Here is a 24,847-nt window from a genome sequence, read left to right as displayed (position 1 = left end):
GGGCAAAGACTTGAGACTTACTTGTGACTTGCAAAACAATGACTTGGTCCCACCTCTGATAAATAGTTTCAACAATAATAATGATCAGTTTTTTGTTTTTTCCCTCCTGAAAAACCTATCTCGTCCACTAGGAGGCAACAGTCTCCCTGTAAACCAATTGCCGGTCGCCAATTGATTCCGAGGAGTGAGTTAAAAAATGTCTTCATATGTTCTTAATAATGTTTTGTTTTTTTACATATACTGGTAAAGAAACCAATTCTTTAGATAGTTCAACTGTTTATTTTAATTCATAAAATCTTCGTGTGTATTGGTTTTGTCCCGTTCAATAACGTTGTATCATTCATAAAAGAGACGGAGCTTGAGGACGAAGAACGCAAAAGGCCAGGGCGGAAATGAACGATACTGTAAACAGGATGTAAATTTTTTTCACATCTTAGAAAGCCAGTAAACACTTTAAATATTTCAAATTTTGATTTTGAATCATAAAATGTTGCCGTGTTTAGGTGTGTTGTTTCGTCACTGTCAATAAAGTTGTGTTATTCAAAAAAGAGGCGGATGAAGAACTTTGAAGGCCAGGGCGGAAATGAACGATACTGTAAACAGGAAGTACAATTTTTTTTCACAACTTAGTAAGCCAGTAAACACTTTAAATATTTCAAATTTTGATTTTGAATCATAAAATGTTGTCGTGTTTAGGTGTGTTGTTTCGTCACTGTCAATAAAGTTGTGTTATTCAAAAAAAGAGGTGGATGAAGAACTTTGAAGGCCAGGGCGGAAATGAACGATACTGTAAACAGGAAGTAAATTTTTTTTCCACAACTTAGTAAGCCAGTAAACACTTTAAATATTTCAAATTTTGATTTTGAATCATAAAATGTTGTCGCGTTTAGGCGTATTGTTTTGTCACTGTCAATAAAGTTGTATTATTCCAAAAAAAGAGGCGGAGCCTGAGGATGAAGAACTTTGAAGGATAGGGCGGAAATGAACGATACTGTAAACAGGAAGTACTTTTTTTCCACATTTTAGTAAACCAGTAAACACTTTAAATATTTCAAATTTTGATTTTGAATCATAAAATGTTGTCGTGTTTTGGTGTGTTGTTTTGTCACTGTCAATAAAGTTTTATTATTGCAAAAAAAGAGGCGGATGAAGAACTTTGAAGGCCAGGGCGGAAATGAACGATACTGTAAACAAGAAGTACATTTGTTTCACATCTTAGTAAGCCAGTAAACACTTTAAATATTTCAAATTTTGATTTTGAATCATAAAATGTTGTCGCGTTTAGGCGTATTGTTTTGTCACTGTCAATAAAGTTGTATTATTCCAAAAAAAAGAGGCGGATGAAGAACTTTGAAGGCCAGGGCGGAAATGAACGATACTGTAAACAGGAAGTACATTTGTTTCACATCTTAGTAAGTCAGTAAACACTTTAAATATTTCAAATTTTGATTTTGAATCATAAAATGTTGTCGCGTTTAGGTGTATTGTTTTGTCACTGTCAATAAAGTTGTATTATTCCAAAAAAAGAGGCGGAGCCTGAGGATGAAGAACTTTGAAGGATAGGGCGGAAATGAACGATACTGTAAACAGGAAGTACTTTTTTACCACATTTTAGTAAACCAGTAAACACTTTAAATATTTCAAATTTTTATTTTGAATCATAAAATGTTGTCGTGTTTAGGTGTATTGTTTTGTCACTGTCAATAAAGTTGTATTATTCCAAAAAAAGAGGCGGATGAAGAACTTTGAAGGCCAGGGCGGAAATGAACGATACTGTAAACAAGAAGTACATTTGTTTCACATCTTAGTAAGTCAGTAAACACTTTAAATATTTCAAATTTTGATTTTGAATCATAAAATGTTGTCGTGTTTAGGTGTATTGTTTTGTCACTGTCAATAAAGTTGTATTATTCCAAAAAAAGAGGCGGAGCCTGAAGATGAAGAACTTTGAAGGATAGGGCGGAAATGAACGATACTGTAAACAGGAAGTACTTTTTTTCACATCTTAGTAAGCCAGTAAACACTTTAAATATTTCAAATTTTGATTTTGAATCATAAAATGTTGTCGTGTTTAGGTGTGTTGTTTCGTCACTGTCAATAAAGTTGTGTTATTCAAAAAAAGAGGCGGATGAAGAATTTTGAAGGCCAGGACGGAAATGAACGATACTGTAAACAGGAAGTACAATTTTTTTTTCACAACTTAGTAAGCCAGTAAACACTTTAAATATTTCAAATCTTGATTTTGAATCATAAAATGTTGTCGTGTTTAGGTGTATTGTTTTGTCACTGTCAATAAAGTTGTATTATTCCAAAAAAAGAGGCGTAGCCTGAGGATGAAGAACTTTGAAGGATAGGGCGGGAATGAACGATGCTGTAAACAGGAAGTACTTTTTTTCACATTTTAGTAAGCCAGTAAACACTTTAAATATTTCCAATTTTGATTTTGAATCATAAAATGTTGTCGTGTTTTGGTGTGTTGTTTCGTCACTGTCAATAAAGTTGTGTTATTCAAAAAAGAGGCGGATGAAGAACTTTGAAGGCCAGGGCGGAAATGAACGATACTGTAAACAGGAAGTACATTTTTTTCCCACAACTTAGTAAGCCAGTAAACACTTTAAATATTTCAAATTTTGATTTTGAATCATAAAATGTTGTCGTGTTTAGGTGTATTGTTTTGTCACTGTCAATAAAATTGTATTATTTAAAAAAAGAGGCGGAGCCTGAGGATGAAGAACTTTGAAGGATAGGGCGAAAATGGACGATACTGTAAACAGGAAGTACTTTTTTTTCACAACTTAGTAAGCCAGTAAACACTTTAAATATTTCAAATTTTGATTTTGAATCATAAAATGTTGTCGTGTTTAGGTGTATTGTTGTGTCACTGTCAATAAAGTTGTATTATTCAAAAAAAAAAGAGGCGGATGAAGAACTTTGAAAGCCAGGGCGGAAATGAACGACACTGTAAACAAGAAGTACATTTGTTTCACACCTTAGTAAGTCAGTAAACACTTTAAATATTTCAAATTTTGATTTTGAATCATAAAATGTTGTCGTGTTTAGGTGTATTGTTTTGTCACTGTCAATAAAGTTGTATTATTCCAAAAAAAGAGGCGGATGAAGAACTTTGAAGGATAGGGCGGAAATGAACGATACTGTAAACAAGAATTACATTTGTTTCACATCTTAGCCAGTAAACACTTTAAATATTTCAAATTTTGATTTTGAATCATAAAATGTTGTCGTGTTTAGGTGTATAGTTTTGTCACTGTCAATAAAGTTGTATTATTAAAAAAAAGAGGCGGAGCTTGAGGATTAAGAACTTTGAAGGATAGGGCAGAAATGAACGATACTGTAAACAGGATGTAAATTTTTTTCACATCTTAGTAAGCCAGTAAACACTTTAAATATTTAAAATTTTGGTTTTGAATCATAAAATGTTGTCGTGTTTAGGTGTATTGTTTTGTCACTGTCAATAAAGTTGTGTTATTCAAAAAAAGAGGCGGATGAAGAACTTTGAAGGCCAGGGCGGAAATGAACGATACTGTAAACAGGAAGTACTTTTTTTTTTCACAATTTAGTAAGCCAGTAAACAGTTTAAATATTTCAAATTTTGATTTTGAATCATAAACTGTTGTCGTGTTTAGGTGTATTGTTTTGTCACTGTCAATAAAGTTGTATTATTTCAAAAAAAGAGGCGGAGCCTGAGGATGAAGAACTTTGAAGGATAGGGCGGAAATGAACTGTACTGTAAACAGGAAGTACTTTTTTTTCACAACTTAGTAAGCCAGTAAACACTTTAAATATTTCAAATTTTGATTTTGAATCATAAAATGTTGTCGCGTTTAGGCGTATTGTTTTGTCACTGTCAATAAAGTTGTATTATTCCAAAAAAAGAGGCGGATAAAGAACTTTGAAGGATAGGGCGGAAATGAACGATACTGTAAACAGGAAGTACTTTTTTTCCACATTTTAGTAAACCAGTAAACACTTTAAATATTTCAAATTTTGGTTTTGAATCATAAAATGTTGTCGTGTTTAGGTGTATTGTTTCGTCACTGTCAATAAAGTTGTATTATTCAAAAAAAAAAGAGGCGGATGAAGAACTTTGAAGGCCAGGGCGGAAATGAACGATACTGTAAACAAGAATTACATTTGTTTCACATCTTAGCCAGTAAACACTTTAAATATTTCAAATTTTGATTTTGAATCATAAAATGTTGTCGTGTTTAGGTGTATAGTTTTGTCACCGTCAATAAAGTTGTATTATTAAAAAAAAGAGGCGGAGCTTGAGGATTAAGAACTTTGAAGGATAGGGCAGAAATGAACGATACTGTAAACAGGATGTAAATTTTTTTCACATCTTAGTAAGCCAGTAAACACTTTAAATATTTAAAATTTTGGTTTTGAATCATAAAATGTTGTCGTGTTTAGGTGTATTGTTTTGTCACTGTCAATAAAGTTGTGTTATTCAAAAAAAGAGGCGGATGAAGAACTTTGAAGGCCAGGGCGGAAATGAACGATACTGTAAACAGGAAGTACTTTTTTTTTTTCACAATTTAGTAAGCCAGTAAACAGTTTAAATATTTCAAATTTTGATTTTGAATCATAAACTGTTGTCGTGTTTAGGTGTATTGTTTTGTCACTGTCAATAAAGTTGTATTATTTCAAAAAAAGAGGCGGAGCCTGAGGATGAAGAACTTTGAAGGATAGGGCGGAAATGAACTGTACTGTAAACAGGAAGTACTTTTTTTTCACAACTTAGTAAGCCAGTAAACACTTTAAATATTTCAAATTTTGATTTTGAATCATAAAATGTTGTCGCGTTTAGGCGTATTGTTTTGTCACTGTCAATAAAGTTGTATTATTCCAAAAAAAGAGGCGGATAAAGAATTTTGAAGGATAGGGCGGAAATGAACGATACTGTAAACAGGAAGTACTTTTTTTCCACATTTTAGTAAACCAGTAAACACTTTAAATATTTCAAATTTTGATTTTGAATCATAAAATGTTGTCGTGTTTAGGTGTGTTGTTTTGTCACTGTCAATAAAGTTGTATTATTCCAAAAAAAGAGGCGGATGAAGAACTTTGAAGGCCAGGGCGGAAATGAACGATACTGTAAACAAGAAGTACATTTGTTTCACATCTTAGTAAGCCAGTAAACACTTTAAATATTTCAATTTTTGGTTTTGAATCATAAAATGTTGTCGTGTTTAGGTGTGTTGTTTCGTCACTGTCAATAAAGTTGTGTTATTCAAAAAAAGAGGTGGATGAAGAACTTTGAAGGCCAGGGCGGAAATGAACGATACTGTAAACAGGAAGTACTTTTTTTTCACAACTTAGTAAGCCAGTAAACACTTTAAATATTTCAAATTTTGGTTTTGAATCATAAAATGTTGTCGTGTTTAGATGTGTTGTTTCGTCACTGTCAATAAAGTTGTGTTATTCAAAAAAAGAGGCGGATGAAGAACTTTGAAAGCCAGGGCGGAAATGAACGATACTGTAAACAGGAAGTACTTTTTTGTTCACAACTTAGTAAGCCAGTAAACATTTTAATATTTCAAATTTTGATTTTGAATCATAAAATGTTGTCGTGTTTAGGTATGTTGTTTCGTCACTGTCAATAAAGTTGTGTTATTCAAAAAAAGAGGCGGATGAAGAACTTTGAAAGCCAGGGCGGAAATGAACGATACTGTAAACAGGAAGTACTTTTTTGTTCACAACTTAGTAAGCCAGTAAACACTTTAATATTTCAAATTTTGATTTTGAATCATAAAATGTTGTCGTGTTTAGGCGTATTGTTTTGTCACTGTCAATAAAGTTGTATTATTCCAAAAAAAGAGGCGGAGCCTGAGGATGAAGAACTTTGAAGGCCAGGGCGGAAATGAACGATACTGTAAACAGGAAGTACTTTTTTTTTCACAACTTAGTAAGCCAGTAAACACTTTAAATATTTCAAATTTTGATTTTGAATCATAAAATGTTGTCGTGTTTAGGTGTATAGTTTTGTCACTGTCAATAAAGTTGTATTATTAAAAAAAAGAGGCGGAGCTTGAGGATTAAGAACTTTGAAGGATAGGGCAGAAATGAACGATACTGTAAACAGGATGTAAATTTTTTTCACATCTTAGTAAGCCAGTAAACACTTTAAATATTTAAAATTTTGGTTTTGAATCATAAAATGTTGTCGTGTTTAGGTGTATTGTTTTGTCACTGTCAATAAAGTTGTGTTATTCAAAAAAAGAGGCGGATGAAGAACTTTGAAGGCCAGGGCGGAAATGAACGATACTGTAAACAGGAAGTACTTTTTTTTTTCACAATTTAGTAAGCCAGTAAACAGTTTAAATATTTCAAATTTTGATTTTGAATCATAAACTGTTGTCGTGTTTAGGTGTATTGTTTTGTCACTGTCAATAAAGTTGTATTATTTCAAAAAAAGAGGCGGAGCCTGAGGATGAAGAACTTTGAAGGATAGGGCGGAAATGAACTGTACTGTAAACAGGAAGTACTTTTTTTTCACAACTTAGTAAGCCAGTAAACACTTTAAATATTTCAAATTTTGATTTTGAATCATAAAATGTTGTCGCGTTTAGGCGTATTGTTTTGTCACTGTCAATAAAGTTGTATTATTCCAAAAAAAGAGGCGGATAAAGAACTTTGAAGGATAGGGCGGAAATGAACGATACTGTAAACAGGAAGTACTTTTTTTCCACATTTTAGTAAACCAGTAAACACTTTAAATATTTCAAATTTTGGTTTTGAATCATAAAATGTTGTCGTGTTTAGGTGTATTGTTTCGTCACTGTCAATAAAGTTGTATTATTCAAAAAAAAAAGAGGCGGATGAAGAACTTTGAAGGCCAGGGCGGAAATGAACGATACTGTAAACAAGAATTACATTTGTTTCACATCTTAGCCAGTAAACACTTTAAATATTTCAAATTTTGATTTTGAATCATAAAATGTTGTCGTGTTTAGGTGTATAGTTTTGTCACCGTCAATAAAGTTGTATTATTAAAAAAAAGAGGCGGAGCTTGAGGATTAAGAACTTTGAAGGATAGGGCAGAAATGAACGATACTGTAAACAGGATGTAAATTTTTTTCACATCTTAGTAAGCCAGTAAACACTTTAAATATTTAAAATTTTGGTTTTGAATCATAAAATGTTGTCGTGTTTAGGTGTATTGTTTTGTCACTGTCAATAAAGTTGTGTTATTCAAAAAAAGAGGCGGATGAAGAACTTTGAAGGCCAGGGCGGAAATGAACGATACTGTAAACAGGAAGTACTTTTTTTTTTTCACAATTTAGTAAGCCAGTAAACAGTTTAAATATTTCAAATTTTGATTTTGAATCATAAACTGTTGTCGTGTTTAGGTGTATTGTTTTGTCACTGTCAATAAAGTTGTATTATTTCAAAAAAAGAGGCGGAGCCTGAGGATGAAGAACTTTGAAGGATAGGGCGGAAATGAACTGTACTGTAAACAGGAAGTACTTTTTTTTCACAACTTAGTAAGCCAGTAAACACTTTAAATATTTCAAATTTTGATTTTGAATCATAAAATGTTGTCGCGTTTAGGCGTATTGTTTTGTCACTGTCAATAAAGTTGTATTATTCCAAAAAAAGAGGCGGATAAAGAATTTTGAAGGATAGGGCGGAAATGAACGATACTGTAAACAGGAAGTACTTTTTTTCCACATTTTAGTAAACCAGTAAACACTTTAAATATTTCAAATTTTGATTTTGAATCATAAAATGTTGTCGTGTTTAGGTGTGTTGTTTTGTCACTGTCAATAAAGTTGTATTATTCCAAAAAAAGAGGCGGATGAAGAACTTTGAAGGCCAGGGCGGAAATGAACGATACTGTAAACAAGAAGTACATTTGTTTCACATCTTAGTAAGCCAGTAAACACTTTAAATATTTCAATTTTTGGTTTTGAATCATAAAATGTTGTCGTGTTTAGGTGTGTTGTTTCGTCACTGTCAATAAAGTTGTGTTATTCAAAAAAAGAGGTGGATGAAGAACTTTGAAGGCCAGGGCGGAAATGAACGATACTGTAAACAGGAAGTACTTTTTTTTCACAACTTAGTAAGCCAGTAAACACTTTAAATATTTCAAATTTTGGTTTTGAATCATAAAATGTTGTCGTGTTTAGATGTGTTGTTTCGTCACTGTCAATAAAGTTGTGTTATTCAAAAAAAGAGGCGGATGAAGAACTTTGAAAGCCAGGGCGGAAATGAACGATACTGTAAACAGGAAGTACTTTTTTGTTCACAACTTAGTAAGCCAGTAAACATTTTAATATTTCAAATTTTGATTTTGAATCATAAAATGTTGTCGTGTTTAGGTATGTTGTTTCGTCACTGTCAATAAAGTTGTGTTATTCAAAAAAAGAGGCGGATGAAGAACTTTGAAAGCCAGGGCGGAAATGAACGATACTGTAAACAGGAAGTACTTTTTTGTTCACAACTTAGTAAGCCAGTAAACACTTTAATATTTCAAATTTTGATTTTGAATCATAAAATGTTGTCGTGTTTAGGCGTATTGTTTTGTCACTGTCAATAAAGTTGTATTATTCCAAAAAAAGAGGCGGAGCCTGAGGATGAAGAACTTTGAAGGCCAGGGCGGAAATGAACGATACTGTAAACAGGAAGTACTTTTTTTTTCACAACTTAGTAAGCCAGTAAACACTTTAAATATTTCAAATTTTGATTTTGAATCATAAAATGTTGTCGTGTTTAGGTGTATTGTTTTGTCACTGTCAATAAAGTTGTATTATTAAAAAAAAATAGGCGGATGAAGAACTTTGAAGGCCAGGGCGGAAATGAACGATACTGTAAACAGGAAGTACTTTCATTTTATCTTAAAGTCCAGGTGGTGTCTGCTTAAGGGCCTAAAAGGCAGCAAAACCAGCCCAACTCCTGCTAAATAGGCGCCGTACCACCAAGTAAGAGTCTTGTTACGTTTATATTCATCCATCATTGTGTGCTAAATGAAAAACGCGTTTCTGTGTCCACGAAGAAGCCTCGCAGGATGACGCGTCGAGCTAGTTTAGCGTTAGCCGCGTCGGTGTCTGCAAGGTGTGAGGAGAACTCCTCGCGGAATGCAAACAATGTCTTATCAAAATGTTCCGTTGGAAAGTCAAAGTCAACAAATTCCGGTCCGCTACTTTACGTGCAACATCGCTTGGTTTAGCTGTGCAGCGACGGCGCGCTTTACGTTAGCTTGAGTCTGCAACTAACTAGCACGCAAGTCACCATCCTGGCGAATATCGCACATTTTTATTCTTTTTACACTGCAAATCATCTTTTTTTTCAGTGTGGTCAGTAACCGGATTTGTTGTTTAAAATCAACCACATGCCAACTATTGTTCATTGTCACGATATCGTTTATTAGCAGCACCTTTCCATATTTTACGTTGTTATTAGAATAGAATCGAGTTTTATTGTCATTATTAGAGTGAACAGGTTCAAAGAACAACGAAATTGGAGCAGATCCCCTAAGGTGCATACACAATAATTTAGTAATATAAATAGTAAAAAAATATTTAAAAAGGAAGATATGTATCTGTATATATGTATACAGGTAAAAGCCAGTAAATTAGAATATTTTGAAAAACTTGATTTATTTCAGTAATTGCATTCAAAAGGTGTAACTTGTACATTATATTTATTCATTGCACACAGACTGATGCATTCAAATGTTTATTTCATTTAATTTTGATGATTTGAAGTGGCAACAAATGAAAATCCAAAATTCCGTGTGTCACAAAATTAGAATATTACTTAAGGCTAATACAAAAAAGGGATTTTTAGAAATGTTGGCCAACTGAAAAGTATGAAAATGAAAAATAGGAGCATGTACAATACTCAATACTTGGTTGGAGCTCCTTTTGCCTCAATTACTGCGTTAATGCGGCGTGGCATGGAGTCGATGAGTTTCTGGCACTGCTCAGGTGTTATGAGAGCCCAGGTTGCTCTGATAGTGGCCTTCAACTCTTCTGCCTTTTTGGGTCTGGCATTCTGCATCTTCCTTTTCACAATACCCCACAGATTTTCTATGGGGCTAAGGTCAGGGGAGTTGGCGGGCCAATTTAGAACAGAAATACCATGGTCCGTAAACCAGGCACGGGTAGATTTTGCGCTGTGTGCAGGCGCCAAGTCCTGTTGGAACTTGAAATCTCCATCTCCATAGAGCAGGTCAGCAGCAGGAAGCATGAAGTGCTCTAAAACTTGCTGGTAGACGGCTGCGTTGACCCTGGATCTCAGGAAACAGAGTGGACCGACACCAGCAGATGACATGGCACCCCAAACCATCACCCAACCATGCAAATTTTGCATTTCCTTTGGAAATCGAGGTCCCAGAGTCTGGAGGAAGACAGGAGAGGCACAGGATCCACGTTGCCTGAAGTCTAGTGTAAAGTTTCCACCATCAGTGTTCATTCAAGGCTAAGGCAAAATATTGAGATATATATCGTGTATCGCAATATGGCCTTAAAATATCGCAATATTAAAAAAAGGCCATATCGCCCAGCCCTAGTTCAATGATGCCATTTCTGTTTGTCATGTATCATTTTGTCTATTTTGTGTTTATCCTTGAATAAACAGGTCAGTTTCTTGTTACCAACCATTGTGTATTATTCAAACTCCCCTAATTCAGCTGGCTAGTTGTTATCAAGAGTACTAAAACCCTTTTCAACATGATTCTGACAACTAAGTAGGCTAAATAACTTTAAACTTTAATACATGCTCGGATAGGCCAGTATCGGTCAGTATCGGTATCGGTATCGGATCGGAAGTGCAAAAACAATATCGGTATCGGATCGGAAGTGCAAAAACCTGGATCGGGACATCCCTAGTGTGATGTGACAGGTGGTGACAGTACACCTACTTTGAGACAAGAGCTATAGTGATGCATGCTTGGTTATGATTTAAAGTCATATCCAACAATTGCGACAACGACTTTTTATTGTCAACTGAGTTTCCTTTTTTAATGATTTCTGCTTTTGATTGATTGATTGAGACTTTTATTAGTAGGTTGCACAGTGAAGTACATATTCCGTACAATTGACCACTAATTGGTAACACCCAAATAAGTTTTTCAACTTGTTTAAGTCGGGGTTCACTTAAATTGATTCATGATACAGATATATACTATCACAGTGATCCTCAACAGGCGGACCGCGGTCCATGTCCGGACCCAGCGACGTGTCCGTCCGGACCCAGCACGAATTATAGTAAAAAAATAAAATAAAATAAAAATGTTTTTTTTATTATTATAATTATAATTATTATAAAAAGATATAATAATTGTATTTATCTGTGAGTTATCGCTAGCGCAAGTCAACGTTCTTTGTTGTTTTTAGTCAAATATCTCCACGTTTCGTTTACACTTCTCGTGTCTCACTCACTCCGTCTCTCTCTCTCTCTCTCTCTCTCTCTCTCTCTCTCTCTCTCTCTCTCTCTCTCTCTCTCTCTCTCTCTCTCTCTCTCGCAGAGAGAGAAAGAGAGAGAGACGGAGTGAGAGCGAGAGAACGCCACTCTGATTGGCTAATTCCGGGGTATGGGTTGTCATCTCTTTCACGACGCGCTGATAGGCTGTTACCACCTGGGTCATGTGCACAGTGCATGGAACCTTTCGCTGCAGGCACACAGTTGTCTCGTATCGCTACTTCGCTAACTGTTCACTTGTCAGTCACTGAATGTGAATCAAATCACAATGGCATGCTCCAAGTTGGCTCAGGCTGGTAAAAGAAAGGTGGACAGGGAAAACCGACGTTTCAAGGAAGAATGGACAGAGCAATATGTTTTCATCCTACCTACTGCAAGTACCAGACCAATGTGTCTACAATGCAACACTACTGTTGCTCTGGTGAAAAGTGAAAATCTGAAACGTCACTATCTGAAAGAGCACCGCGAATTTGAAGAGACATTTCCTCATGATTCAGAGCTAAGAAAAAAAGAAATCACGAGGCTGAAAAAGCCATATGAAACATCAAGCAAGATTTTTGTTAAATCTATGACACAACAACAAATAGCAACAGAGCAGTAACGTGCGGTGAGGTTGATGGCTGGTGAGGCACTGACTTCATCACAGTCAGATTTACAAACATATGAACCCTAAAGAGTATCTTATTCACCATTTGATTGGCAGCAGTTAACGGGTTATGTTTAAAAGCTCATACCAGCATTCTTCCCTGCTTGGCACTCAGCATCAAGGGTTGGAATTGGGGGTTAAATCACCAAAAATGATTCCCTTATTTATTTTTGTTTCAAAGAAAATATTTCATGTATTTTATTGGATATTTATTTTATTTTTGTTAATTTTAAGAAAATTTTAAACTACCTACCTCCTGCTATTATATAAGCTTGACCGATAATAAACGGACCCAGCCTGTTTCAAAAAAACATTTGTGGACCTTCAAGATTTGTACTTGAGGACCCCCGTACTATCATACATACTATCATCATAATACAGTCATCACACAGGATAATCATCAGGGTGTATACATTGGATTATTTACATTATTTACAATTCGGGGTGTGGAGGGGGCGGGGGTTAGGTTTGGTTGTTATCATCAGTCATCAACAATTGAGAACAGAGAAATGGATATTAAAACAGTGTAGGACTGACTTGGTAGGATATGTACAGCAAGTAGTGGACATAGAGAGAGAGAGATCAGAAGGCATAAGAAAAATATCTGCATTTGATTGTTTACATTTGATTATTAACAACAATCCGGGGAGGGTGTTAGTTTAGGGTTGAAGTTGCCTGGAGGTGTACCTTTATTGCGGTTTTGAAGGAGGATAGAGATGCCCTTTCTTTTATACCTGTTGGGAGCGCATTCCACATTGATGCTGGTGGTGTGCCTCCGCATTTTTTCCACGCAAAAAATGTGCCTAGGCTGAAAAAAGGTTGAAAAACACTGATCTAAGATAATTGTGTGCCACTCTTTCTAGCTTGTTACGTGGAGCAGGAGTTGGCGTTTTTGACAACCACCGTGTCCCGTTTTGGCCCCTGAGATGACCTCGCAGCAGCCTCAACTCCACGGCGGGGGCCTTCATCACAACAACGACTCGGCGCATCACGCCCGGCCTCAGATTCAGGCCCACCCGCTGGACTCCAACCACAGCGCCGGCGCCACCGCCGGCCGTACGGACAACCGAGCTCTCCCGCGCCGGCCGGGATGCTCCCCGACCGGCGGCGTCTCCGCCTGCTTTGTCAACTCCAGCATATCCAGAGGGTCGAGGAGCTTCGAGCCCTGGCCCGAGGAGGCGGTGGACAAGTCGCACGGTTTGAACTCCCTCCACCGCATGTTCGACATAGTCGGGGCCCAGCTCACGCACCGGGACGTTCGGGTGCTGTCTTTTTTGTTCGTGGACGTGATCGACGAGTACGAGCGCGGCGGCATCAGGAGCGGGAGGGATTTCTTGTTGGCCCTGGAGCGCCAGGGTCGCTGCGACGAGACCAACTTTCAACACGTGCTCCAGCTCCTGAGGATTATCACTCGCCATGACCTGTTGCCTTATGTCACGCTGAAGAGACGGCAGGCTGGTGAGTTTCCTCCTCCTACTGTCTGCAAATCCTGCAAACTGCACCTTTTTCTCTTGGGCACACGCATATTCACACAACTTATCGGGTCATGTTTGATAATATGGTTAAGACCGGATCCAAGGAGGATCAGGTGAGCCTTATTGGATCTGCGACTTATTGGCAGTTGTTTACTGACTGCTGATGAGCTACGTGATTGGCTCTTCTTCCCCTCATACTCAGTGGCCTAGTGGTTAGAGCAGGGGTGCTCATTACGTCGATCGCGAGCTACCAGTCGATCTCGGAGGGTGTGTCAGTCGATCACCAGCCAGGCATTAAAAAAATAGTCCTAAAAATGAGCGATCATAAATCTTCACTATGACGTCACTTTCGTCACTTGATTGACACCCGAGGGTCTTCTGAGATGACGCTGGCTGCTGCCAGCTCATTAAAATTAGCGACTTGAAGGCGAGAAACACTTTATTTCAACAGACTCTGGCGCCGTACCTGTCGTCAAAACTCCAAAGACCGACTGCACAGTTGCGCTAACAAAATAGGAGTCTCAGAAAGCTGGCGTGCACAAGCTAGCAAGCTACGGAGTTTGCCGACAATGTATTTCTTGTAAAGTGTATACAAAGGAGTACGGAAGCTGGACAAATAAGATGCCAAAAAGCAACCACTTTCATGTGGTATTAGACAGAAAGGAGGACTTTTTTTCTCCTCCATTCGAAAATGCGGACCTTATCAGCACCACTGTCTGATTCCAATCAATGCAAGTCATCAGAATCAGGTAATACACCAACTTATATTCTTGTCTTCATGAAAGAAAGGAATCTATATGCATGCTTGTATTATCATTAAACACCTTTTACTTGTTAACAATATTAACTATATGTGTTAAACATGCTTGTATTATCTTTAAACACCTTTAACTTATTAACTATATGTGTTAAACATGCTTGTATTATCTTTAAACACCTTTAACTTGTTAACAATATTAACTATATGTGTTAAACATGCTTGTATTATCTTTAAACACCTTTAACTTATTAACTATATGTGTTAAACATGCTTGTATTATCATTAAACACATTTTACTTGTTAACAATATTAACTATATGTGTTAAACATGCTTGTATTATCTTTAAACACCTTTAACTTATTAACTATATGTGTTAAACATGCTTGTATTATCTTTAAACACCTTTAACTTGTTAACAATATTAACTATATGTGTTAAACATGCTTGTATTATCTTTAAACACCTTTAACTTGTTAACAATATTAACTATATGTATTAGACATTCTTGTATTATCATTAAACACCTTTAATTTTTTAACAATATTAACTATGTGTTAAACATGCTTGTATTATCATTAAACACCTTTAACTTGTTAACAATATTAACTATATGTATTAAACATGCTTGTATTATCATTAAACACCTTTAATTTTTTAACAATATTAACTATATGTTTTAAACATGCTTGCATTATCTTTAAACACCTTTAACTTATTAACAATATTAACTATATGTATTAAACATACTTGTATTATCATTAAACACCTTTAATGTATTAACAATATTAACTATATGTGTTAAACATGCTTGCATTATCATTAAACACCTTTAACTTGTTAACAAAAACATATGTTTCATAAATAAGTAAATTATAAATTATATATATGAATGAGGTAGATCCCCACGACTTGATCAATTGAAAAGTAGCTCGCCTGCAGAAAAAGTGTGAGCACCCCTGCATTACTGTATCAGCACGGACTACAGTGCGCAAATTTTCAGGACTTATGCAGATCCCAAATACAGATCAGCAGGTACCAGAAGGTAAGAAAAGTTGGTTTTGCATAATATTGTGAAACAAAACGCCAGATAATATGTCTGCTAATGGGTGCCATTGTGTGGTCCTTATACACACACCATAGTAAAACTGGTATCTCTGACTACGGTAGCCGTAATGGGCCGACAATCCATCAGGCGGTGCGGCTTCATAGTCATACTAAAAACATTTTGACAGATTTTTGAGCGCCGTGTGCAATGTTCTTTTTTTGTCAATGGAACATTTAAAGTTTTGGTGTTTACTGGCGTCATATTGCAGTCTACATGTATATCTTATGTTTGACTACCATTTTAGCATTTCACCATGTTCCAAATAAAATGTATTCGAGGTCGGTAAGCACAACCAGAATTATTCCGTACATTAGGCGCACCGGGTTATAAGGCACACTGTCGATTTTTGAGAAAATGAAAGGATTTTAAGTGCGCCTTATAGTCCGAAAAATAAAATCTATATTGCAATACATATTGCAGCTTCCCATATTATTTGTTCATATAGAACCATTTCAAAACAACACCTCCTAATTTGGTTGCTGAAGTTTGTGGTAACATTGCATCATTTCCAGTTGTATTTTTTTCCCTCAAAACTATTATTAATCGACTTGATAATTCCCTGTTAATATCTGGTTACTCTCTCTTGTGAGATCATTTATCGGATCACAATGTTAATCAGACGACAACACACGATGGCGGTGTCATTAGGGCTGGGCGATAAGGCTGAAAACTGTATCACGATATATCATACTTGCCAACCCTCCCGGATTTTCCGGGAGACTCCCGAAATTCAGCGCCTCTCCCGAAAACCTCCCGGGACAAATTTTCTCCCGAAATTCAGGCGGACCTGGAGGGTCTGCATTAAGGCTGAAACGACGCGTCGACGTAGTCGACGTCATCGGTTACGTAAATACGTCGACGTCGTTTTTATGCTTCGACGCGTCGCATATTTACGTCACACTGCCGTCATGGCGGAGCGCAAAGCAGATGATGCGAGCGGTGCGAGCGAGGGAAAAAAAGCACGCCAAAAGTCGTCAAAAGTGTGGGAGTATTTCAATAAACAAATGTATATAATTCGGCATTATTTCGGCCAGTCGGCTTATAAAATCAGAGCCGATCAGTTTACGTTCGCGCGCAGGTATAACGCGGCGCACTCCTGTCTCATCTGCTGGTGCGCGAGCCCGGTAATTAGACCGCTGTGTCAAATCAAGGAGTACAAAAGACGCCAGCGCAGAGTGGAAAAAGGTTTAGTTCATTACAGATAACCCAGAGTTGTGCCAAAAGTATGTAAGATTTAATATTTCTCTTCGTGGGTGTGGCGCACCTGTTGCGCTGGTGAGATGGGAGGGGGGGTTGTGTGCATGTAGCGTGCTTAGTCTGGAGGCTAAATACACACAGTGTGTTATGTAACTGTTGTTTAGTGTTGATATTCTTTGCTTCGTTTGATAAATGTTGGAGCAGTTTGCTTCATCAGGAGGGTGAAGTCGCTCAATTTAAAGTGTTGGATTTAACTGTGTTGGTGAGGGCGTAGAAAAAGGGGCATTTTTCTACCAGTAGACAGCGTTTAAGATTGAGTGTTTCACTGCTAAATTAATAATATATTTATATTGAATATGGATTTTAAATATGTATCTAAATAGGTGGTTAATTGGTTAGGTATTTATGTATTTGCTTATTGGGTTTTCTGTTGCATTTATCTATTGTGTTTCTGGTGTTAAATGTATTTTATATGTATCTTGGTGCATTTATGTTGAGACAATTTATTTAAAATCTGTTTTAACTTAAAGGGAAAAGATGTGTCCATTTTCTTGCACTTGTTTAATGGTTAAGAGTTTGATAGCCTAATTAATAATTGTAAATTATGGGATTGATAATTGATTGATTTTTTTACAGCATGTTAATCTTGTGGTGTTTTGTCCTTAAAGGTTTTTCACCTACTAAAGAAGCTAAAGGCTACTAAAGGCTACTAAAGACAGCTAATGACAGCTAAAGAAACTAAAGTCTATTAACACTGCTAAAGACTGCTAAAAAGACTAAAGAAGAAAAAAGAAGCTGTTTCTTGGTTGGAAAAACTGTTGCAAACTAAAGGAAAATAAAAGGAAAAAGTAACTACGGTCTGGTCTTTTGAGTGAAATCCAGAAGCCACATTCAGCATTGGTACATCCCTTCAAGTGTGGGATAAGCACAGCGAAAAAAGCAAAACACTTGACAGTTGTTGTATGCACACTGTGTCGAGCGGAAATGGCCTATCATAGCAGCACAACGGCTATGAAGGAACATTTGAAAAGAAAACACTCGACAGCGTTCTTGCCATCACCATCAACTAGTCAATCGTCCGCGTGAGTATACATTGTCATCATTACACAAAATCATGAATGTGTCATTTGTATCTGCGTTGTAAATTCATAAACTAAAACACTGTTTCGCTCTGAGAGGCGCGTTTGGCATGCCTGTTCAGTGTTTACAAAGACGCGCTCCTCTTTAACGCTAACGTTAATTAGTTGTGCAAATACCTTTTACAACATTAACAGTTACATATACTATGTACAAACCAACAATTAACTTTCACTTTAATCATACTATCATTGTTGTGTTATTAAGCAAAATAAGCAATACTTTTACTTTTGTTGAAATGTTTACACTGTTACAGAATATTTCGTTTTGCACTTTTTTGTATTGGATGTTTATCTTTATTATTGCACATTTTAAAGCAAAATAAGCAATACTTTTACTTTAGAAATGCTTATACTATTGCAGAATATTAAGATTTGCACTGGATGTTTACTTTTATATTTGCACATTAAAAAGCAAATAAGCTACTTTTAATTTTGTTAAATGTTAAAAGTTTTAAATGTTTACATTGTTACAGAATATTTTGTCATGTTGTTGTCAATGTTGACTGAGTGGCCATACTTTTTTTTTTGTATATAAAAGTCATGCCTTTTGAAAAAACTGGCCAACATTTATTTTTTCATCTTCATTTTAAATAAAAAAAATAATCGGTAAAAGGAAAAATAATCTATAGATTAATCGAAAAAATAATCTATAGATTAACCGATTAATCGAAAAAATAATCTATAGATTAATCGAGAGAAAAATAATCGTTAGCTGCAGCCTTAGTCTGCATAGAGCAATGTTGTTGTAATATATTGAGTTGGAGGTAATAAACAGGCGAGGTGATGAAGTACGTCTCTTTACTTTACTTCAGAACAGACTCACATACTTGACGTCAGGTGCACAACACCACGTAAATCGTTGGCCAACCAAAAAGTAACCCCAGTACGCTATAGCCAACATTCACCAGGAGATGGCAACAGACAAACATAGATCACTCCATTACATTCCTCCCCTTTTTATAAATGTAGAAGTTACTCAAAAGAAATAAACAACCCAACCAAAAAATGCAGCAGCTCACATTCTTTTTTTTTTTTAGTACTGAACTCTTAACCCTCATTTGTAAACAATAACATGTTTATTATACAAACAGTATTTGTACATCTTTAACACAGATTTGTATACTGTCTTCAGAGATTCAGTTTTTTTGGTGGTACTCGAAACCTTTCTGGGTACCTGCGGATCACTGGTGGGGTTTTTGCTGTGGGTGATCTGGGTTCTGATGATGGCAACTCAGCAGCCCTTGAATCTGGTTCAATGATTAGACTAGTTTGTGTCTGACTCACTGATGGTCCTGATGATGGAACTGAAACAGCACTGTCCAGTTGTACTGATGGCACATTTTCTGCAACTGGTGGAGACTAGATAACTGGTAGTCTCTCCATGTTTTCTCGCCATGGTAACATGTGATCCACATGCACTGTGCGCTGTCTCTGTCCCTCTTGATATATATATATATATATATATATATATATATATATATATATATATATATATATATATATATATATATATTAGAGATGCGTGGTTTGCGGGCACAACCGCGGAGTCCGCGGATTATCCGCGGATCGGGCGGATGAAATTTTAAAAAACTAGATTTTATCCGCGGGTCGGGTCGGGCAGTTGAAATAAAAAAAAATTAGATTTTAAATAGATTCAGGCGGGTGGCAGTTAAACCAATTGGGAAATATATATACATAGTTAAATGTTGTTACCCACATACGAAAAACGAGCAGGCACCTGCAGCATATGCCACAACAGAAGAAAAAAAAAAAAAAGAGATGGACACTTTTACGGAGCGGAGAAGGCCCCCGACGCCTCGCCGGGGTCCGGGACTGAGGCCCCTTCCCCCGAGAGGGCCCCACCGGGAGCCGTAGCTGAGGCGATCCGCGAGAAGGGCCCGACGCACGTCCAGGGTCACCACCGCACCGACACCCCGCCTCGTCCGCCTTCGCCGCGGCCGGCGTCACGCGCAGCAGGTAAGCAGCTTACCTGCCCGCCACCCCCGTGGCCGGGGGCTCGTAACAGGGGTCACTCCGCGCGCTCCGCCCGCGCAGCTTACCTGCCCGCCACCCCTGTTGCCGGGGGCGCGTAACAGGGGTCACTCCGCGCGCAGTGCGCTCACGAAAGGGGTGGGGCTCACCCTGGTTGATATAGACAGCAGGACGGTGGCCATGGAAGTCGGAACCCTCTAAGGAGTGTGTAACAACCCACCTGCCGAATCAACTAGCCCTGAAAATGGATGGCGCTGGAGCGTTGGGCCCATACCCGGCCGTAGCCGGCAGCGAGACGCGCTTGGAGTTGCGCTCAGCGCGGCTCCCATATGATTGCGCACTGGTGTGCGTCTGGGTCGTGACAGCGTGGCACGCGAATGTCTGTGCTGCATTGGATCAGTCTCCTTTCTTTAACAGGCAAAAGCTTTATAACCTCACTAATGCCTTGCATCGTCTATATTAGATATATAACAACGGGCGGGTGCGGGCGGATGGCGGGCGGGTGCGGTTCTGATCAAATGTTACATCGGGTGGATGGCGGATGGTTGACGACTTTCTGATGCGGTTGCGGATGAAATAATTGCCTATCCGCGCATCTCTAATATATATATATATTTATATATATATATATATATATATATATATATATATATATACATATAAATATATAAATACTTCACTTTCAGTGAATTCTAGCTATATATATATATATATATATATATATATATATATATATATATATATTTTATTATATATATATATATATATATATATATATATACTGTGTGTGTGTGTGTATATATATATATATATATATATATATATATATATGAAATACTTGACTTGGTGAATTCTAGCTGTAAATATACTCCTCCCCTCTTAGCCACGCCCCCGCCCCCACCCCGACCACGCCCCCCCCCCCCACCTCCCAAAATCGGAGGTTTCAAGGTTGGCAAGTATGCGATATATCGATAATTATTGATAGTTTTGTGACTTATCCAAAATAAGGACCGGGAGAAAAATAAATTAAATGCAATTAAATGATCCCCGTAGCTATTAAGGCAGATAGGAAAGGAAATGTCTACACAAGCATGGAAAACAATGTAAACATGGAACGCTTAACAATAAGCTCTTAAAATGAAGGTGCCAAAATCAGGAATATGTAAGAAATGCTTCATCAAGTGTAAGAAAATAGTGAAAAGTGTGAACATGTAAACATAGAGAAACTTGTTAACTATTTCCTAGTGGCTGGAAGTTACAGCTGTGCTCTAAAGGGTGAACGCGGCTAAGGTGGTGTGGTATTAGCGGTCTTATAATAAATAAAAAAAAAAATAATATAATTACAACACTTTATGTACATTTTTATATACAGATTTGAACAATTAGTTATTCACTGAAATATATTAATTGTGGTTCTTACAAAAAATATATCTTATAAAATATAAAAGCTAAAATGTCTCTTAAAGCTCTGCCCCTTTAATTAGTGCATACTAAATAATTTAACTTTAGCCTACTCATTGTTATTTTATTTTCAAATTTACTAGCCTGTGGAAAAAGTTAATGTTGATATTTACCTCAGAAGGCTGCAAATAGAAAAGAGGCATTAAATTTTTATTCAAATTGTATTTGATATGCCATTGATATTTTTTTATTATTATTATTATTATTATTTGAAACTCAATTTTGCATTCCGCCCGATTGTAGCTGAGATAGGCTCCAGCGCCCCCCGCGACCCCAAAGGGAATAAGCGGTAGAAAATGGATGGATGGATGGAGTTTGCATGTCACTATAAAGTTATATAAGCCTTGCTTGTTCAATATTTAATGCAAAACTTGTTTGGGTCCCTATTAAAAGGTTAATTTGTTCAACCTTGGCCCGCGGCTTTGTTCAATTTTAAATTTTGGCTCACTCTGTATTTGAGTTTGACACCCCTGGTATACACCGTTTTGATAATACCTCCTGTGGTCTGGACTGTAGGCCTACCTCCTCTCCAAGTCGAGCCCTTTTCGGCCGTTGGAAATATTTTTCTATACTCATCTGTGTGAAGGAGTGAACATCCAACATTAGAATTTATTACTAACAACAGAAGCGCTCTATGTACAGTGCCGTCTAACCTTAAGCGGCAGCAGCTCAACACATGCAGGAGCCAGTGCTCATGGCTTATATCTTACTAAAATCCTTCCCGTTGACTATTTACAACACTACACAGTATTTATTATTATTATTATTATCTATAATTACATTTAAATGGCATTGCATACATGTAAAATTAAATGCTATTTCACATTATTTGACCAGTAGCAGTTACACTCATCTGAACAGGTCAGCCACCTGTTTAAAGCCTAATCACAGTTGACATCTTGAAATGAAGGGCCTTTAATGGCCAAAACATTAACCTGGACAGCTTTTTAAGAGCTGCTTGGCTCAGATTTTATTCTTTTCATTGCATTCACATGCTGCAATGGACAGTGGACAATTTAGCTCCAGTATTAATGCAATATCTGAAGCACCGTCTCCACGTGTGTATATTGACAACAGGGTTATAACCTGGACACGTTAGCTCGTCGAATGAAAACACCTGACTGTTACTACGTGCGTCTGCCCCGCCCCCCGAGCAAACAGCGGCGATGTTAATAAAGCAGCGTCAGGCTGCTCACGTCGGTGAAACGCCAAGACGTCTTACCCTCGTATTTTCATCCGGTCGGTCCGTTCCGTCCTCTTCTTCTTCTTCTTCTTCTTCTTCTTCTTCTTCTTCTTCTTCTTCTTCTTCTGGCGCACCAGGTGAATGAATTGCTATTGGCGAGTTACAATGCATAGTAAGCTACCGCCACCTACTGCACCGGTGTTGTAACTACAAGCTCCATTCACAGACAGAGTCTCATTGCTTTTATGAGCGGTAGAGCGAGTCAAAAGCCGAAAAATCCATTTGTGGCGGACGTAATTCTATCGTGGCGGGCCGCCACAAATAAATGAATGTGTGGGAAACCCTGGAGACTGAGAGCCTGGCACATCAGTGTGTGACCTCACCAATGCGCTTCTGGAAGAATGGTGGAAAATTCCTATGAACACACTCCGCAACCTTGTGGACAGCCTTCCCAGAAGAGGTGAAGCTGTAATAGCTGCAAAAGGTCATATTGAACCCTATGGGTTAGGAATGGGATGACACTTCAAGTTCATATGTGAGTCAAGGCAGGTGGACAAATACTTTTAGTTTTTTGCCCCAGCTTTAGTCAATAGTGTGAAATAAATAAACATAGGCAAAAAGTACTATTGACTCTGTCCAGGTACTAATTCCCTGAGTTTGTAAAAAGTGTTAAATATCATTTCATCAGCGCATAATGATACTGTTGAATGTCAGCTAGTAGAGACGGCAGCTGTAATGCTGGGCAGGAAGCAGCAGAGGGCAGTAGTGACAACATGTCCTTCTTTAGTTCCTGACATACTCTTCTTACATGAATGTAAATAGTGTTCTCACATGACTTGTGTGCGCCAGTGTGCCCAGATCCTGTGGACAAGTACCTGGAGGAGACGTCGGTGCGCTACATCTCACCAAGAGGAGCCATGAAGAGCAGGGAAAGTGTGCCTCACAGGATGACAGGCAAGTCTACTTCTCTTTTCATCCTGACCACACGTACGCAGTGTCCCCATCCCATGTTGATATCAGAGATTGGTACGATATCGGCAAATATTGGACATTGTAAAATGTCTGATATAAGCAGTCCTGCAGCCAGTTAATGTCCTCCAAGTCGTCGTGCTGCAACCATTAATCCATTACGTTTATTAAAGTCCATTAGAAAAATAGCTTTGATTTATTTTCTGTGGTGTCGATTAACCATTGAAAAGTAAAATACATCATGTATCACACACATTAAAATGTAAAAGAAGGTCAAAGTTAATTATAAGGTAAAATAAAGTAAATAAGTTTAATAGAAGGTAAAAGAAGACAAATAAAAGGTAAAATAAGCTAAATAAAATGTAAACCAAGGTACAATAAGTTCAATAGAAGGTAAAAGAGGTAAAATTATGTTTTAAAAAGTAAATAGAAGGTAAATGAAAGGTATAAGAAGTTATGTAAAAGTTAAAAAGAAGGTAAAACAAATTCAATAGAAGGCAAAAGAGGTAAACATTAAAAAAAAAAGAAGTAAATACAAGGTAAATGAAAGGTATAATAAGTTAAATAAAAGTTAAAAGAAGGTAAAACAAGTTCAATAGAAGGCAAAAGAAGGTAAATAAATAAGTCAATAAAAGGTTAAAGAAGGTAAATTCAAAGTAAAATGTTTATTAGAAAGTTAAATAGAAGGTAAATTCAAGGTAAAATTAGGTAAATAACATTTAAAGCAAGTTTAATAAAAGGTACAATAAGGTAAATAAGAGATAGAAGAAGGTCAATAAAATGTAAAATAAGATAAAGCAAGTTAAAAATAGAAGGTAAACCAGGGTTGATTAAAAAAAAGTTAAATAGAAGGTGAATAACAAGTAAAAGAATGTTTAAAAAAAAAGGTAAATAATAACTAAAATAAGTTTAAGGGGTAAAACAAATTTCAGGTTAATTAGAAGGTAAGACAAAAGATAAATGAGAAGTAAAATAAGGTAATTAAAATGTAAAATAAGGTAAAACAAGTTAATTATAAGGTAAAATAAAGTATATAAGTTAAATAGAAGGTAAAAGAAAACAAATAAAAGGTCAAATAAGCTAAATGAAATGTAAACAAGGTACAACAAGATCAATAGAAGGTAAAAGAGGTACAATGATTTAAAAAAAGTAAATACAAGGTAAGTGAAAGGTATAAGTTAAATAAAAGAAGGTAAAACAAGTTCAATAGAAGGCAAAAAGAAGGTAAATAAGTAAATAAAAGGTTAAAGTCGGTAAATTCAAAGTAAAAGGTTTATTAAAAAGTTAAATAGAAGGTTAATTCAAGGTAAAATTAGGTAAATAAAATTTTTAAAGCAAGTTTAATAAAAGGTTCAATAAGGGAGATAAAATGTAGAAGAAGGTCAATGAAATGTAAAATGAGGTAAGGCAAGTTAAATAGAAGGTAAAAGAGGTAAAATTATGTTTTAAAAAGTAAATAGAAGGTAAATGAAAG

At 36.6% G+C, this 24,847-nt stretch overlaps 1 protein-coding gene across 1 annotated transcript in view; it reads left to right on the top strand.

Annotated features, from left to right (window-relative positions):
- The first annotated feature begins 8,817 nt into the window (after positions 1-8,817).
- dedd (death effector domain containing) overlaps positions 8,818-24,847 on the top strand; it is a 28,506-nt gene continuing 12,476 nt past the window's right edge. The window contains exons 1-3 of the mRNA XM_061973573.2: positions 8,818-8,942; positions 12,955-13,549; positions 23,254-23,358. Coding sequence (XP_061829557.1) covers positions 13,018-13,549; positions 23,254-23,358 — 637 coding nt within the window. The 5' untranslated portion in view covers positions 8,818-8,942; positions 12,955-13,017. The remainder of the gene's footprint in view (positions 8,943-12,954; positions 13,550-23,253; positions 23,359-24,847) is intronic.

Source organism: Nerophis lumbriciformis, linkage group LG01 (genome assembly GCF_033978685.3).
Source record: "Nerophis lumbriciformis linkage group LG01, RoL_Nlum_v2.1, whole genome shotgun sequence".
NCBI classification, from domain to species: Eukaryota; Metazoa; Chordata; class Actinopteri; order Syngnathiformes; family Syngnathidae; genus Nerophis; species Nerophis lumbriciformis.
Note: the sequence above shows the minus strand (reverse complement) of the source record. Positions and strands in the feature narration are given on the sequence as shown.